This window comes from Harpia harpyja, chromosome 2 (genome assembly GCF_026419915.1).
Source record: "Harpia harpyja isolate bHarHar1 chromosome 2, bHarHar1 primary haplotype, whole genome shotgun sequence".
Taxonomy (NCBI): Eukaryota; Metazoa; Chordata; class Aves; order Accipitriformes; family Accipitridae; genus Harpia; species Harpia harpyja.
In genome coordinates, this window is record NC_068941.1 from 84,331,366 (window position 1) to 84,350,181 (window position 18,816).

Sequence of the window (18,816 nt, forward strand, 5' to 3'; positions counted from 1 at the left end):
GGGATGAGAATATAAAATATGTTCTTGCCCATAATGAGTGACGTTGTTGGCAAGGCACGAGGAGCCCTCCCTAAGGTGCTGTGTGCTGGTACAGTTATCGGTTCCTTTTTATCACAGGGACATGGGAGCGCAGACCCATGACTTGGCTGGCCAAGCCAGCCCTGTGTGGTGGACGTGTTCATGTAGCAGCGGAGAGTGCAGTAACACCTTCAATTACTGCACAAGAGCTCATCTGGCCCAGCCCTCTGCCATGCATTGACAAGTTAGCACATTTAACACTTTAGCATAAAAACAGCTCTCTTGGGTCAGCCTGAAGGCTCATCTCACCCGATTTCCTGGCGCCAGCAATGCCCATGGTGGATGCTGAGGGAGAAGACACACATGTAGTGCTTTTTCCCTAAAATCCTCTCCCCATCTCCAGAAGTTTACACTGTAGAGATTTTCAGTGTTAAGGCAGGTGTCACTGGCTTAATATCCCTTGGCAGAGTTTTCCTCCATAATTTCTCCGATCGATTTGCAGAATGAGTATTGACATTAGCCAGCACTTAACTTTAAATATGTGATAAGCACACGGGAAATATTACTGAAATAGAAGATGGAAGCACATGCTGATTTAACCTGAGTGACACTGGACCTCAGCAGCTGATCAAAGTATTTCAGCAGCTTTGCATTAGTCCTGTGCCCAGGGGCGTCTGAGCAGTCAGAGGAGACTTGAGAAAGGCAGGAGAAAGGTATTTGTTGCAAGGGACCACCTGGGACAAGAAGAGCCCCAGAAACCATTGCCAAAAGAGCGTAGGACCTTCCTGGCCACCCTGCTTGGAGCTCGACTGACCAAGGGGTTACCCCTGTTGGACCGGCCCCAGGTTGCCCAGGGGATGGAGGTTATGCCAGAAAGAGCAGCTCATCCTCTCCTGATCTACAAGGGAGCATTTGGGGTTTGTATCACCACTTTTGAAGGGTTACCCCAAGTCCTAGCAGCTTGCCTCCTCTCATTTCAGCCGCCTGTGTCACCAGACATGTACAGGAGTTTGTACAAGAGAGACTACCCGTGGTGCAAGCAGTACAAGCCACCCAACAAGGAGGACATGCAGGTACCATGGGCTTTTCTTTGCTTGGCATTTTAGCCCATGGTGTCAGGTCCCCTCTCATGGCTACAGGACAGCCGGGGACTGGGTCGGTGCCAAGGGGACAGCAGGCATGGGTGCTGTCTGCACCGGCAGGGTCTGCTTTGGTCCCCATCGCTGTTGACCCACCAGCAGGTCACATCATGCCCAAAGGCCCTTGGCTTGTGTCCCCATGCTTATGCGGGAAATCCCCCTTGCACCCTCCGGTAAAGCTGTTCGGGGCGGGCGATGCTAATTACACTCATTAAGTCAGGGCACTAACAACTGCTTGCTGAACCGGTGCCGAAGCCTTAGACTCCTATTGCTCCCCGTGGGGCTGGTGGAGTGTGTCAGGATTAGACCCATCCCGGTACCGCCTTGAGGAGGGGGATTGCATTTGGGATGGAGATGGCTCCTTGCCCTGACACAGGCCTGAGAAGACTTCTGCGGGGAAGCTGAAGTTGTTTTTTTTTCTAATCTCCTTGCAGTGCGAGCGACCCCCTGAGCTATTTAATCTGATTTGCCTCGCTCCGCCTGCCCTGGCTTAATTGCTTGTGGCAGCCCGGTGGGGACAGCTGCGGTTTGCACTGGGCCACTGCGGAGAAGTGGCGGGGGGCATGTTTGGTTGCTAAAGTGCTTTGGGCTCATACACTCACAAGAGAGGGGAAAAAAAAAAAAAAAAGAAAGTTCAGGCTGGGGAGGAAAAGGGGGGACAACAACAGAGAAATCATTGTGTGAAGGTGCCTTCTGGGGCAGAGGGGCTGTCTGCAGCCACTGCTGCCATCCTTGCCTGGGCAGCAGACTGGGGAGCCCTCTCCTCTCCTCTCCTCTCCTCTCCTCTCCTCTCCTCTCCTCTCCTCTCCTCTCCTCTCTCTCTCCTCTCCTCTCCTCTCCTCTCCTCTCCTCTCCTCTCCTCTCCTCTCCTCTCCTCTCCTCTCCTCTCCTCTCCTCTCCTCTCCTCTCCTCCTCTCCTCTCCTCTCCTCTCCTCTCCTCTCCTCTCCTCTCCTCTCCTCTCCTCCTCTCTCCTCTCCTCTCCTCTCTCCTCTCTCCTCTCCTCTCCTCTCCTCTCCTCTCCTCTCCTCTCCTCTCCTCTCCTCTCCTCTCCTCTCCTCTCCTCTCCTCTCCTCTCCTCTCTCCTCTCTCCTCTCTCCTCTCTCCTCTCTCCTCTCTCCTGCCCCAGGGAGCGGTCCCGCTGCCAGCAGCCTTCATTAATGGTCCTGCTCAGGGCTCCCACTCTCCTCTCCCCTCCCTGCTCCGGGGCTGGCGAGCACCTTCCCAGGCAGCCCCAGCCTTAGGTGGCTGTTCAGCTTCTGAGATCCTGGCTGGGAGGGTAGGGTTTAACCCCTGCCTGCTGGAGTACAGTTTCCAAGCTGTGCATCTCAATTTCTTTTTCTTTTCTGCTTTTTTTTTTTTTTTTTAAATTTTTGGAAGGCTGCACGTTTCCTGTGGAGGTCATAATGTAGTTTCGGAGATAAGAAGGGAGGGAGCACCTGAGATATGTCTGCTTTCCTCGGATTGCAGCTCCCTTTGACTCTTTATTAACTCCCAAGGCCTGAAGAGGAAAGCTGTCCCACTGGCTAGCGTGATGGTGGGGTACCCGGGAGGCCCAGGTTTCCCTCTTAGCCCTGCTAGGATTTAGTGTTTTAAAAAAACCCACTGTGGTATTTTTATCTGTGAAATTTCAGACAGTAGCCTGCTACCAAGGGGCAGGTGGGGAGCTCCTTGGGTTAAGGCAGAAGGCACTGGCTGGTGACCCATCCCCAGTGTGGGCTCCTGGAGGCTCCTGTCCCTCTGGAGATGCCTCATGAGGAGCTCTGGCCATCCTCGGTGGGGGAAGCCCCCAGATCCAGGTAGTTCCCGTAGCTCTGCAGCCTCCACCTGCCCTACTGTCAGCATGGCGAAGGAGAAGCCACCTTGGGGAGAGCCCTGAGGACCTTGGCAGTTGAGGGGCAAACAGAAAGCCCTGGAGATCCAAAAGAATGAAGGACAAACCCCATGAGGATGGTCCTTGCCAGCCCCAGGAGCCTGGCAGAACTCACAGCAGGAGGGTCTCTTTCTGAGCCCCTAGAAAGGAGCAACTGGCTCGTGATGGAGCTGTAGTGTGCAGCTGAAGAGGCTGGAGCCACCAGAGCCCCCCAAGAAGCCCCGTTAGCCTTGCCCTGACATGAACCCTGAAGCCATTCCCTCTCCCACATCCAACTGGTGCTTGTGCCGGGGCTCCCTCCCTCCCTCCTACTGTCCACCCCGGGGCCCAGCAGAGACCCAAGCCATAAGATGGGCAGAAGGAGGAAGCCATGATGGTTTGTGCATTTTTAATGACAGTTACGGAGCTGCTTTGTGGCCGTTGTATCCCCAGGGCTGCTGACCCACCCAAAGCCCAGGCTTCGCTGTGGGCAGGTAGCGTTGCTTGATGATGCTTTAGCAACCGTCCTTCCCACTCGCCGTCTCTCCATTCACGTGGGACCTTTTTCTGCAGAAGCTGCAGATTGCAGACTCCCAGCTAAAAGCCAAGGAGTTTGCCGTACCCCGTGAGGAGCGGGCGATGATCTACAGCAACAGAGTTGTCGGGGAGAGGAGAAAAGTCATCCCAGCACCAAGCAGGAAAGCCAGCAGTCGTGCTACTGATGCAGGAGGGAGGCAGGCAGAAGGCAGTGCCTCCAGCCCTAAAGCCTTGCAGCAGAGAAAGCACTTTACTTCGGCCCTTCCTGGTGCAGAAATCTACCTGCCAAAGTACTACTCTGCCACCAAACTGGCAGCAACCCAGGCAGAGAAATCGGAGAGGCTGCAGGCTCTTGCTGAGCGGGGAGAACGAGCTGTCTTATTGCCAGCGTCTTCCAGCTGCTGCTCAGACTACTGGAACAGCAGGTAACCCTCCACGCTGGCGCCGGCCGCTTGCAAACAGCTGACTGGCCGTATCCAGCTACCCGAGGGGCTGTCTGCCTGGGTCTTTGCCAGCTGAGCCCCCCCCGCCCATGGTCCACGCTGGCCGGACACGTGCGGATGGCAGCACCCTGGTGAAGCATCGGTGCTGGACTAAGCCCGGGGAGGATTAGCAGCATGGGCACAGCACCCTGTCACCATGAATATGCAGCTCCCAGGCCAGCTCAAAGCACAGACGTGGTGAGCTGGAGTCTTAGAAACATCGCAGAGCCATGCTCGGTGCGTGAAGAGCCCCTGCTAGCGAGGCATCGGCACTGCAAAGTCTCTGGGGGTTTTATCTTCACAGCTCCTTTGGGATAGAGGAAGATGCAGTTAACGCCGTGTTGCAGGTCATGAACAGAAGTGCAGGGAGGCAAAAGGATTCCGTGGTTGAGCACAAGGGACTTGGGTGTTCAAACCAGCAGCCCTTAGTGCCTTTCTGCTGGGGATACCTGTCTGGCAGCAAATGCAGCAAGGGGGCTGGTAGCCAGCCCTCAGCCATGCCATTTAACAGCTTGCTTGCATGGATTAAAATGCCGATGGAAGTCAGGAAAACAAAATTAGTGGTCACCAAACATCACCCAGCCATGCTGAACCTTCCCAAAGCAGCAGAGATCTTCTTCTGAGCTCCTGTGTGAGAGGGAAGTGGGCAGCATTGCTCAGCAATGCTCCAGGGTCAGACAGGAGGAGATGAGCAGGGGTGTTCTCTCTGTTCCCTGAGCTCACCTCTCCCAGCCTGGGACATCTGTGTCTGGATCTTTTCATGATCAGTAGGGAGAAAAGACACAGCCATCTCCTGTACCTTAAATGCCACCTTGAGAATGAGGTGAAGTAAGCCCTGGCAGGTTTTCTCTCTCTCCATTTATTAGAAGGAGAGTCTGGAAAAGCAGCTCAGATGAACATGTCTCCATTTGGACAGATGTCCGTTTGGACAGTCCATTTAGACTCCATGTAACATCTGAGGGCTTCAAGCATCTCCTTGCCAAGCCCTTCTGAAGCTGTCGTGTGCTAATGACAAAACTACCGTGAGCTTTTCCCTCCCTGCTCTGCCCCTGCGTAGCCCAGCAGCGCAGTAGTTCCCGCAAAGTCTTTCCTTTTCATACACAAACCTCCTGCAGAGGGTCTCAGCTCCTTTTAGCACTCCAGGGCAACATGGAGACAGCATGGCTCCTTCCACTTCCTTCGCATCACCATAAATCCTTCCCCTACTGGCTTCACGAACCAAATCGATGCAAAATTGATGCACCTCAGCAAAGCTCTGCTGAAGTGAATGGGTCTCCCCTGATTTATGCCAGCTGAGGCTCCAACGTGCTGTTGTTGTTTGCTTGCTCCCACCCAAGGGTAAGATTTGGGTGAGTAATTGATGGTGCTTCCTGACTAATGCACCCTCTTCTCGCATCTCTCAGGGATGTTCCTGCGTAGGCAGAAGCTGGCCCCAGGCTGGGTCACCTACCAACAATTCACCCAGGAGATGTACCAGACAAGGCAGCATGATGCTCAGCAAAACAGGAACATGATCCTGGGCTCATCTGTTTTCGTGGAAGGTCAGTGGATGGAGGTTGTGGCAGCTGCCCCATGCGGGTGACTTGTGGCCTTCAGCCTGGCTTTGGTTTTTTTTTTAATTTAACGCAGTGTCCCAGTTTTGGCGGGAATAAAGTTAATTGTCTCCTTAGTAGCTGGTATAGTGCTGTGTTCTGGATTTAGGATGAGAATAATGTTGATAACACACTGATGTTTTAGTTGTTGCTAAGCAGTTTTTATACTAAATGTTGATAACACACTGACGTTTTAGTTGTTGCTAAGCAGTTTTTATACTAAGTCAAGGACTTTTCATCTTCTCATACTGCCCTGCCAGCAGAGGCTGGGAGTGCACAAGAAACTGGGAAGGGACACAGCCAGGACAGCTAACCCAAACGAGCCAAAGGGGTATCCCATACCATATTACATCATGCCCAGTATATAAACTGGGGGGGTTGGCTTGGGGCACCACAGCTTGGGGATTGGATGGGCATCCATCATTGGGTGGGGAGCAATTGTATTGGGCATCACTTGTTTTGTATATTCTGTTAGTATTATTAGTATTTATTTTCCCTTCCTTTTCTGTCCTATTCAACTGTCTTTATCTCAACCCATGAGTTGGGGGTTTTTTTTTTTCCTGATTCTCTCCCCCATCTCACTGCGGGGGAAGTAAGCGAGCGGCTGCGTGGTGCTTAGTTGCTGGCTGGGGTTAAACCACGACACGCAGGAAGAGACTGAGGAAGGTAAAGGGAAGGTGAGTGACACAGGAAAGGTCCACAGAGTCCCTGTAACCATCTGCCCATCAGTGGGGAGAAGCAGGGCAGAGAAAAACAATTATCTTCCAGAAGAGGTTGGAGCATTGTAAATAACGTGGTTTTTATCCCCGTTTCCATATGGGCCACCTCATGCAGCGCAGCCCTGCTCGATGTGACCTCCCTGGAAATAATGTCACAGCACGGGAACTGCTGCTGCAACTGCTCAAGTTGCATTAACAGCCTGCCGTGGTCATGCATGTGTGAAATACCTGTAACCTCAGCCTCACTGAAAACAACAAAAATACTTTACTAATGACTTATTACAGGAAGATGTCATTTTTAAAATACATAGAAAATCCAAAATGTTTACAATCGGCAGCTCTTCTTTGCGTGTCCTCCCTGCTTCGTTGAGAGAGGTAGCAGCACGTTTCTCCTCAGGCGTATCTGCTCAATCGGAAGGACACACACACACAGGCTATTGACATACAGATGGGGCATCTCTGGAGAGCGGGATAGGAGACGGCACCCCTTCAAACCAACTCCTACGGGGATTTTTGGGGAACATAGCACAACAGATGTGGTGATCCTCACCTGGGGGTTAAGTGGACCCTGAATCTCTTGCCTGGTTTAGTCCCTGATTAAATAAAGCAGAGATGCATTGCTCTGGCATGATGAAAGAGAAAACCTAGACAGTAGAGGAAAATATATACCAGCTGACAAGTCAACATCCGTAAGGGAAGAACACAAGATATCATTTCCAGATCTGCCTTGCATGATTTCCGTCATACATAAAAGGCTATAGAAAATAAGGGCTGAATAATCATGTCTAAAAGACCTTATCTACACCAGGGAAGCGCTTCTTGCGTTTTCCCTTGGCTAACCCTTTTGTTGTGGTAGCTCCAAGAGGAGCGCTGAAAGCATAAACAGCCAATGGAGCTCAGGAGAAGGGGAAACACTTAGACTGTGGGATACAGAAGATAGAGACCCAAAAAAGTCTTTCAATTATTTGGACTCTCTTTCACCAGAGTGCTTTGACTTTGACTGGAGAAGTACCTACAAAACAGATTTCCAGCGCTGGCCAGGAGCCTATGGTGGATACTGTAGAGCAAATAAGAGCCTTTCTCACATTTTCCCTGAAGATGAGCACTTAAACCAGTAAGGGAGAGGTGGGCTGGGGGGAGAGGGTGGCTGGTGGGAGTGGGGACGGCGTAAGAGTAGGGCAGGGAGGTTTTGGAGCTGGTTGGGTTTGGAAGGTGTTTCTCAAGCGTATTTCTCCGTGTCTGTGTTATGCAATAACTCAAATGAATTCCCTCAGGGCCAAATCCTTTCTCAAAGCCTGCTCAGCCTTTTCCTGAAAAGTTTTGCAGTGGGGTTGTTAGGAGCCAGGAGACTTCTCCTGGGACAGCCTCGTCCCATGGAAGGAAGATGCCAAGGTCCCTGTGGGGCTGGAGGTGGGAGGCATGTCTCAACATTTCCACACCTGGGCTTTCCCTGGAAAAGGGCTCTCTCAAATCAGACAGGGCAGGAGCTGTTTGCAACGTGACTCATCTGCACACTATGAACAAACAGGCATAAACTGCTCCTGAGCTCTCATTTCTCACCGGAAAGGCAATTCCTCCCTGCTGCCTCATCCCCCCCACCTCCCCCTAACACACACACATCTATTTCAGCTCTGCGTTGAAGTCTCGATTTTGATCTACGATCCTGAAGTTATGCGTGGGCTGGAGACCGAGCCTGTGTAACGGTTGATCTAGGTGGGAGATTGGTCCCAATGACAGCCATGTGTGCTGCAGTATCTGCACCGCTCCTGATGGAGACGGGCTGTTCCCCCTCTCCCCCACGCCATCGGCATGTGCTTTCGTTTGCTCTACGCAGTTTCCTGGCCGGGTGGTTAACCGCTGCGGAAGGGGAGGCAGGTCTCCTGTCCTGGTGCGCAAAGCAAAGGATGGAGATCCTCTTCTTATCCCCTTCTCCATGTTCTCTGCAGGAACCACTGGGTATCTGAGTACAAGGACAGCTACAGCATTTCCTTGCGGAGGCTGAACCGGTCATCTCAAATCCCTGCTGTGGGGCTGTACTCTGGGCTGTCCCCTCGGAAGAGGATTGCAATGGGGACAGCCCAGTGAGTGGTGCTACAGGTGGCCGTGGTGAGTACCAGGGTTACCCATTTTTGCACTGAGAGCTGGGAGTAATGATGGGATTTCAGGGGTTGAGGCAGTGGGAAAGACTATAAACAGTCGTGAGACATGGTACAAACCATCACGAGACCTGAGATAAAATGGTAAGAGCTTTACTGCTGGAATATTCTTCTGAGTAGCAGCGTTACTACAGGAAAGACATTGAGCTGCTAGAGCGTGTCCAGAGAAGGGCAACCAAGTTGGTGAGGGGCCTTGAGCACAAGTCTTAGGAGGAGCGGCTGAGGGAGCTGGGGTTGTTCAGTCTAGAAAAGAGGAGGCTGAGGGGAGACCTTATCGCTCTCTACAACTACCTGAAAGGGGGTTGTAGTGAGGTGGGTGTTGGTCTCTTCTGTCAGGTGGCTGGAGACAGGACAAGAGGAAATGGCCTCAAGTGGAGGCAAGGGAGATTTAGGTTAGATATTAGGAAAAGTTTTTTACTGAGAGGGTTGTCAAACATTGGAATGGGCTGCCCAGGGAAGTGGTTGAGTCACCATCCCTGGAGGTATTCAAAAAGCGACTGGACAGGGTACTCCAGGGCATGGTTTAGGGGGCTGGTTAATGGTTGGACTCGATGATCTTGAAGGTCTTTTCCAACCGAAATGATTCTATGATTCTATGATTCTATGATTTGTCCCTGCTTGTTGTAGGAGGGTTGGACTAGATGATCCTCAAAGGTCCCTTCCAACCCAAACCATTCTATGATTCTATGATTTTCTGGGCTCCTAGAAAGTGATTTTCCAACCAGATCTTATTAAGAGAATATTTTTCACCATGAGGATGGTCAAACACGGTCTGGAGACCGGAGAGGTGGGGGAATCAGAGGGAGATGTTCACAAGGTGACGAGACAAGATCTGAGCAACCTCATCTAAGCTGGCCCAGGACACCTACATTATTCCATGATTTTCTGATTTATTTTAGGATGCATTACCTATGCTGTTTTGTGATTACAGCTCCTTGGCCCTCCAAGCTGTCTGTGTGATACTGTCCATCAGAGACCCTGGAAACTTCCTCTGTTCCAAATCCAATGTGAAATGTTTGGCAGAGACCTTTTTAAACACGTATTATTGTTACAATCTCCCAAGAACCTTTTGGGCTTTTATCGTTGTCAGAAAAAGGCTTTTTTTGCGTTAGTGCAGGCTGCAGAGCTAATATCACTTAGGTAGTTTCAATTTATGTACTTTAAAGAAAACTTACCAATAAACTCTGTCTTGCAGCAAGAATTAGTGTGTGTTAAACCGCATTGCTTGTGTTAATTTACTCTCTAAAGCCTTGTGCGCTGGCAGGCAGGGAAAAACCCGTGTTACCCAGGGCAGCTGAGTACCAGCCTTGCAGGGCTCCTTCCCCTCCTTTGCGTTTAACACGTTTTTCCAGGGTTTGGCCACCAATTTCAAATAATGCTGGGGAAACCGGAATTGAGTTTGCGGTGTCCCTTTGGGAGATTTCTAGGATTTCTGGAAGGAGCAAGGCTGCTCCCAGCCTGAAGATGGCAATGCAGAGCCGCCGATCCGAGAGCTGGGGAGGGCTGATGTCCTCGGGCAGGATCGTGCCCATCACAGCCTTTATGCTGAGCCCTGTGGCTGTAGGGATCTGACTCTGGGTTTTCTGAATTGATGCCAAAAGTCACCTGGAGTGAATGGTGTAGAGAACTCTTTCCCTAGCACCTAAAATGTTTTGCTTTTAATGAGACATCTTTGAGGTATTCGGCAAGAAGAGATTCTTAACGGATACAGCCAAAATATCAAAAGATAATAACGATGACAACAAATAACTTATTTTACAGTAATATCAAGCATACCTAGACCCAGTGGTGACAGGGACTATGTAGACACAGCAGCACACTGGTCCCCGCCCCAAGGAGTTTATCATCAAAGGGAATCACCTCTCCTGCTTCCTTAACACTCCGCAGGTGTTTCAACCCATCACCACATACCCATGGCAAATTTTACCATTAACTTGCTGCAGGACCTTAGGAAAGTCATGTGCAGGGCTGTGTTTCCCTGCAGGAAGAGAAGCACTGGGGGAGTTAGCAAAATGATGTCTGGCAAGGCCAAGCTCCGAGCAGATGATATAGGGAGGTACAAAGGTCCAATGTTTCTGCAAAGCTGCTGCCTCTCCCTGCTCTGGCATGGGACATTACTGATCACAGCCTATGCAGTGTTTAGGTGGCAGAGAGTATTTTCACTGTAGCTAAGTATAATGGACTAGTGGCTGCAGAATTTGGAGGGCAGAAACAATGAAACTGCTTTTAACTTAAAAATAGGGGAAAAAAATGCTTGCTTGCATCAGAGGCTCCTGAGGAGACCAAGAGTTTTATTTTTGGGGGGAATGAGACCATGAGGATAGCGATGGTCTTAATGGGACATGTACTTCTGTACCACTTAAAATTAATCCCATGGCCTCACTGATAGTTTTCTCTTATGAAAAAACATCATTATCTTGTTTCCCCGTGCTGGAGACAGGCTCCTCAAGCTGATTTTGACGTTGCTCCGCTGCAATGGTTTGTTACACTGACAGGGGCTGTGTCTAGACAAATGCTTAGGGGACATATACAAGGTAATTTCAAGTCATCTTCACCAGGAAAAAGTATGTTGCTAAATGCTAATCAAAACAGTCAACCATGGTGGTAACAAATGGATGAATCAGAATATATGGTTGTGATACACCCTGTCAGACACACTAATGAGGATATTCAATCAGGCAGATGGATGCTGGATTTGCTAACATGGTCCTTAACTGTGTGCCAGGGAGGAGGAAGGAAGCTGCTGATATTGAAGATAAATGTCCTTCCTGGATATTCTGGCAGTATGCTTATTTAGGTGCTTTCTAGCTTTGGAGACCAGGCTTAAAGACGGGGCTTTTGAAACCTGCGCTCGCACATTTCAGCCCCCGCACCCGGGATCCAGCCTGTTGCATCCCCATCTCCTGCCATTTCTCTTCACAGAATTATGTTTATTTTCTTTCAAACCATTGTTTCTCCAATTGGTCTGTCTGACATGGCAGTGATCACTGTTAATCCTTTTTTTTCCCCCCAACTCCCTGCTATGGAAATGGTGGTGGTCCCAAGGCACTTCAAGCACACAGAAGGGTGGGCAGCGGTCAGCACCGGGCAAAGTGTGGCTTCAGCAAGTGTGGGAGTCACAGCCGTGTTGTAACGGGGGACATTCGGGCTGCATGCAAATATATTCAGATGACAGAAGGGATCAGCCACAGAGTCGCCTTCCTTATTTCCCTGGTGCGTCCAGTGATGGTGCCATTTTTCGGTGGATGGAGCGCTGGGGTCAAAAAGAAGTGAGAAGCTCTAGCTAACACTGGCATTACCTCAACACCATCCATTTTTAGTCCTTTTTCTGCACAGCCTGGGCTCGTGGCACCAGATAACACCAGCCGTGAGCGCAACAGGATTCAAAAAGGGATGCAACATTTGTATGGCGAACATCAGGTTTTACACTAGCAACAAAGTCTAAGGGAAAAAAAAAACCCAGCACAGAGAAACAAGCTGGGCTGGTGGAGATTAGGAGACGTTTCCCAGAACTATGTTGCCTCATTATTGCTATGGTTGACCTTAGGCATATTTTTTCAAAGCATTTGGTGCTGCCCTGTGTCTGAAACAGAGGAACATCCCTGGATGGAGGCTGCTCTCATCCCCCAGTTCTCTGGTGGGAAACTCACTGGAGCCACAAGGACAATCCACTTCAAATCCAAGTGATAGCATCCACAGAGCAGTCAGAAACGTGTTTGCTTTTAGGACACTCAGTTGGTCCCATCACAAGATGCACAACCCACTGAACACAAATTTTGCAGGTTTTCTCCCCGACACACAATTTCAGGGAAAATAGGTTTTTGGTAAGGCTGAAGTGATGCTTTTTGTGTGAGTGCCTTAGTGCCATCTCCTGGGTGGAAGGGGAAATTCTAATTTTGGAGGTGCAACATGTGGTCCGAAGACCCTTGGCTGTGCAGGTTCAGTCATTTTAGCAACTGGGTGTGTGAGTGTGGCATTAGGATACCACACTCTGCCTCGTCCTGCTAAATTGCTAAATAAATGTCTTCCTTAAGATATGTAATGGAGATGTCTGTTGAGGGAAAAGGATGCTCTGGATTCATCCCTCATCATCACCAGGAATTTTCAAGTAGCATTTTCCATCTTTAATTTTGTCTTTTATATTTCCCAGCATGGAAGATCAGACTGAATACTAAACTTACTTCATGCATCCTTTGTGGGAGAATTCATTCAAAACTGTCGGAGGTTAATCCAATGATGACTATTTCTCTATTTTGAGGCATTCTAGATCTCTCCGCAAATTATCTCATTGGACATTAGAGGTGTAAAACCTCCTTGCTGAATAGTTTAATGAATTACACAGTGCTGAAAGACAGACTAAAATATGTCTGTGGCCATGCTGGTCCCTGCTCCAGAACATCTACTTCACCAAGGAGTGACCAAACCCTCAAATGTGTTTGATGCTGTCTGCAGCTTGCATAGAAACAGGCAGAAATCCCACTGCAACAACTTCCTTGGAAGAGCAGGGTTAGGAAGAACTAGGGGTTTGTGACGGAACAGGCATAAAATTTCAGAGGTGTTTGTACAAATGTAATTAGGAGTTGAATTTAGCCCAGAAGAGTCAAAACAGGGATGCTTGGGATCTCATTGTTATAAGGTGAAATTTGTAAAAGAAAAGCACTTGCAGTAACACTGCTTGGACACCTGCACTGCTCTGCAAACAGCATTGCTCACTGAACACCATCATTTCTTGGAAGGCTGCAAGGACATTCAAGAGCCAATCCTCAGCTCCATCACCGAGCAATCAACTTTTCCTCCTGTTTCGAAGAAAATTCTTCCCATGGCCACCACCCAACCCGCAATTATGCCATAAATCATTCAGCATGTGCTTGATGTTAAGGCTTGTAAATAGTCCCACTACCCTGTTTAGCAATTAATAGTTAGAGCAAAACACCTTTGAGCACATCTGTAGTCACACAGCTTCAGTGGGCTGAAAAACAGAGTTCCCATGGATCACTGTGGAGAAGTGCTTTCCCTGAAGAAGACTCCACCAGTGCATCATCTCTGATCTCTTAATCACAAGACAACTAACCACGTGCTTAAAGCTAGTGTGTGCTTGAAGAGTTTTGTTGAAACAGGTTCTTCATGTAATATTTTATAATGTAGCGGTCATGGAGAGGGTGGGACATGCCCTTCTTCAGCGGGGGCTGAAGCAGCAAGAGTTAACGATGCAAAAACACCATCTGCTGTAGCCAGGTCTCCTCTGGTAAGTCCTGCCCATGGCTCAGCCAGCAACCTGAGCAGAAATTATGAGCAAAAGGAAAGAACCTGCCAATTAACATATTTCACCAAACTCTGATTTTCATCAGGGATGATGATTAAACAAAGCTTTGGGAGTAGTATAGTTTTAATGAAACTTTCTTGGGCCAATGACAGAGCTCAAAATAGACAGAAAGAAAGAGAGAGGAGAAGCCAGAAAGGCTTATTGTGAAGTAACCGATGGCTTGGCAATTGAGAACAAAAGCAACTGTCAGCCACTCCCCCCAATTTTCCTAAAATCAAGCCTTTTGCTTTCCAGCCAGCCTCGATTGGCGTCATGCCTGTTTCCCTGTTGTTTCTCTGTGTAGCAGCTCAGGTTCTGTTAGCATCCAGGATCACGTCTGCTGGGCTTGAATCTGGGACACTACCTTCATAGAAATTCATAAGCACCAAAGTGGTCTTCACTGCCCTTATTTGAGCTTGCTTAAATGAAGAAAGGTTCTTTGATTTGGTTAAAAACAACATGAATCATCCAGTAGAAAATGAAAGAGAACATATTACTGAGATGTAATGACTCCATTTATGGTGTACAGATCTCCCCGATGCTGCCGCAAGATAAAAATGAGTTTACAGTTATAAATGACTACATGATGATGGCAAGTACTCTACATGCAACTGCTTGGCCTGTACTCAGCTCAGAGGCAGGTACCAAATGCTTTGCCTCAATCCTCCCTCTTTTGGAAGAAAACACGCATGCCTGCCATTGGGCTTGGCACTGGCACCTCTGTGTGCTTCGCAGTCAGCTTGCACATTGCTTCCTGGATTTGTCTCCATCAGATATAAGCCATGCTGGAAAACTGTTGGAATTTTCCACTGATTTTTTTTTTGTTTGGTTGGTTTTTTTAAATTGGAAACAACATATTCTGTAATACTAATGTTTTGATTTTGCCCGTACTTTTCAGTTCTCCTTTGGTGAGATCAAAACAAAATGTTTCAACCAAGGGCTGGGCTGACCCCAATGCCTTACTTTCCTCTTTAGCTCCTCAGTCACTGGACCTTGAGAAAATCGTCTTTTGGGCGGCCTGAGCCTTCCCTTTACGTTGCAGGTTATGTCTGGTGCAGAGGACACATCTCAGGTACGTTGGGATCATATGGCCTCCGTAAGACCTAAGCATTGCCGTGCTCCCAGCAAACAGTGGTGCCATCCAGCCAGGCGTATCCTCCTAAGAGGGAGCCAATCTTACATTGAACTAAGCCTATATGACACAATTCCTTTTTTTTTTTTAACATCATCAAATTGAAACGTGGTATAATATTTGCAAATTCAGTTCTCATCCTTCCATGGCCAGCTGGAGACATACAGCTGTATGTGTTACTCAACAGTAAAATGAGATGCCAAAGCAATAGGAAAAGGAAATAGATTTTATTTCTCTATAGGCTGCATATCTGGGGAAAATATTCCCACAGATTATACATGGCTCCTGGCTGGGTTGCTGATAATGAGGCAATTAATTAAATAGGTTAGCAGGGCAAACAGTCACATCAGAATCAACACGTGAGAGTCTTCCAGCCTGGCTATGCCAACTGCTTGTGCTTTCAATCTTGGTTCACAGTATGAGATTTCACTGTATTTATCCAAGGAATGTGCATATAAAAGACAGCAATAAATATAAAAAGTGAAAACAAGCACTTAAGTATTTTATTTCAAACAAGCTGTCTTGAGTGTCGTGTGGGAGAGCAGGTACAGGCTGAGATTTCCTACCATGTATAATTATCTACACCCTTTTCAATTCAGCTGTGACAGCTTCTTGTGAAAAACTAATTTACCTGGAGGGCCAGATCAGCCACATTGCACCACACGTGACAGAGAGTCTCCCAAAATTAGACTGCATTTCTCACTATGGCATGATGCATTCTTGCAGGGACAGATGGGCTCACATACCCTGAAAGCTGCATCCAAAGGCTATTGAATTCCCTGGAAAGATTTCCACTTATTTTGAGAGACTCAGACTTTATAGCACTTGAAAAAAAATTAGTGGCTCTTTACTTGCAGTCCCATGGCTGAAAGCACTCACCTTCTCCATTGCCCTTCCTCGCCCTGGTGCTTGCAGCGGTCACAGCTCCCTGCGATAGAACCAGTAAAACCAATATTGCTGCTACTAATACCAGCCTGCCGGTTTTATCCTAACTATGCCTTATGCTAGCTTTGCAAGATGCCACTGCTGAGTTAGGCTTGTTTGCATGATCGTGCTGCACAGCCTGGTGCTGGGTACCAGGTGTGATGGGGCTTAAAAGATGGGTTAATAGCAGAGCCCTTAAAAATAGGGGCAGTGGCTCAAAACAGAGCCCTCAAACCTACAAACAACCCCCTGAGGCTGTTGGAGAAGTATAGCTTTGAGGACTGGAAGAAACTGCTTCAAGCCTAGCAAAGAAATGAAGAATTGGTAAAATAAAGGAAAAACAGTTGAGCAGCAGCTGATGTGCCTGGGGAATAAGATGCCCTCTGAGTCCACAGTGCACAGGGGATGGGGCAGAGCTTGATGGCTGAGAGCTACACAGAGACTTGGACATCTTATACAAGGGCAAGCCCTTGAGCTTGGATGAGGATGAGGGGCTCATAACAGCATATGAAGGTCCTCCTGGGGTCACTCGAGCAGCAAGCATGCTGCCTGCCCCGGGGACCCTGATGTTTCAAGGACCTTTTGATGTGAGGGAGGATGATGGAGGACTTAGTATGGTGGTATGTGTGCCTGAGTCAGATGCTGGTGATGAAACCCTTAGTTACATCAGTATATTCATGCCTGTACAGTACTGCCTTGAAACCCAGCCAGTGCACATACAAGGAATGATAGGTATTTAGCAGTCGTGTTGCTTGCATCAGTTTCCTCTTTGCCTAATACAAAGTAAATGGTTTTTATTCCAAATGGAGCTATGCAGCCAGCCTGAGGGATGCCAGCTGTGATGCTTTGGCTTTATATACAATTCTTTGCCAACCCAATATTGTGTTTGCAGGAAAAACATCAAAGCAGCATTTCTGCCATCCTTGGAAGTTATCTAACTCCAGTCCTCTCTGGAGGTCACCCTGAAAGAGGTGAGACATGAAGGAGGAGGAGACTATAGGAAGACCATACAGAGTTCCTCCATTGACTAAGAAAGGGCTGGAGGGCTTAGGAGAAGCGGGAGGTGGTGCAGATCTGTGGGATGGAGAACAACTTGGAGATCGCCAGGCAGCTGGGAGTGCCTGCAGGTCGTGGGGACCAGCCCGTCCTGGTTGGGATCAGGGCACGGGGTATCAGGTGGGTGTGAGGATGGAACATTTTGTGGTTTGGGGAGCAAACTGCTATAGGTTAAAAGAAGTTTGGGAGTAGTCTTTGAACTGGAATCAGGCCTTCTACAGTCACTGACACATTTATAGCTTTTAAGGAATAGGGCAGGAAAGCAGAAGAACTTGAGAAAAGACAATACTTGGTCTTCTGGAAAATTAGAATTTTTTTTTCCATTCGTTTTTGACCTAATGTGATCACCCACCTTTCCCAGGGCAGAGTCAGCTGTCCCTACAGTCAGCAGCATCCTAACCATGCCAGCATGTGGTGTTTGGTGAAACCCATCTGAATTTTTAAATGACTTTGTGATCAAAAAGTTTTTCCATTATGAAAGAATGCTCCCCTTCCCCCCAAATTTCATTTCTGGGAAGGAGGGGGAAAGTGCCCAAGTGTGAGCCCCAGACTCCCAGGCCTGCAGCTGCTGGGGAAGGAAGGACTGGATGGATTGGGGGTGCTCCTGGGGATGGGGCTTGCATGACAGGACAGAAATCTCAGCAGCTGGGGATGGAACTCTCCTGCTGAGTCACCTCAGCTCTGCAATGCAGGTGCTTTCCCGTTGCTGTATTCCCGACTGTTTTGACCACTCTTCTGGGGATGACCAATGTCTGAGTCATCCCCTCATAAAGATGCTTCTGGATTCACGTTTTCCACAGTTACTGCACATCCTGTAATAGATGTTTTCCTATGCAAGCACTGGCTGTTTTTTTCTCCTTGGAAATAGAAGAAACCCACTCCTCTGTCCCTTGTTCACTCAAAAACTTGATCAATATGAATAATTAATAGTCTTATCTGGTGGATGGCATTGAAAACTGGGGTTTTTTATTGTTTCCACATTTCAACAAACCATGGAGAATGGGGTTAAAAGGAATCCTGAAGGCACACCTATGCTGCTAAATGAGAGGGCCAGGGAAATCAGCTGAAGCCCTGGACCACTATGGTCCACATAACTGAATTGGCAGCTGACTGTATGGCTCTCCAAGACAAACCTGCTATATAGGATTAGCCTTAATTAGTGTGGATGAAAGCCAGTTCTGGTTGCTCAGCCTTGTGGCCAGGGTTTGATCTTGGCCATTTTATATTTAGTACTGTGTGCCTATACATTTGTGTGTATGTATGTATATATATGTGTGTGTCTCGACCTAATTACAGGCACATTACTGTACTTGCAAGAAAAATAGCATGTGCACCCCACATTCCGGATGCCCAGCATCCAAAATGTCCAAGTTACAGCTCCTCTTAATCAGTCCCCTTGCATCATACCATATCTCCTGCACCCAGTTACCTCCTGCCATTTATCTATCACGAACTGTTCATTTATAGAAGTCTTTTATCTGCTTGCTAAGCACCCAGGAAAGCTCCAGTAATTATGAGCTTTGGGAGTTCAGTTCAAGCTTTTAATGCCATACCTTCCTCCATACAGTACCACTTACTGTGGGCCAACCTTTGCTCATCTTGTGATACTCTGTAGACATTTACTGAGAGATATGAAACAACAATAAACATTCATCTCTTCTGGCCTGCATCAGGTGCCATCATCATTTAGTTTTTCTGGCAGCAAAGATTGCAGAGAGCTGAAAACGGATGGTTACATATCTGATGCAGCATGGGAAGGAAGCATATTTAACTGCCAGATCACAAATGGTAAGCGGTGATATCCATTAATGCCAGCAGCATCGCGGTGGTCCCTGCGTGCCCTTCACCTCCAGCTTAGCACTAATTGCATTGCCAGGCTTGGCCACACAGCACAACACGCAGTAACAAC

The 18,816-nt window shown here is 48.4% G+C and overlaps 1 protein-coding gene across 1 annotated transcript; it reads left to right on the forward strand.

Moving 5' to 3' along the window:
* Window positions 1-849: 849 nt before the first annotated feature.
* LOC128152688 (uncharacterized) lies at window positions 850-8,434 on the forward strand. The gene is made up of 5 exons (XM_052811263.1): window positions 850-1,091; window positions 3,581-3,969; window positions 5,430-5,567; window positions 7,322-7,451; window positions 8,284-8,434. Exons 2-5 carry the CDS (start codon window positions 3,729-3,731, stop codon window positions 8,420-8,422), a joined length of 648 nt encoding a protein of 215 aa, XP_052667223.1. The 5' UTR covers window positions 850-1,091; window positions 3,581-3,728; the 3' UTR covers window positions 8,423-8,434.
* The last annotated feature ends 10,382 nt before the right edge of the window (window positions 8,435-18,816 follow it).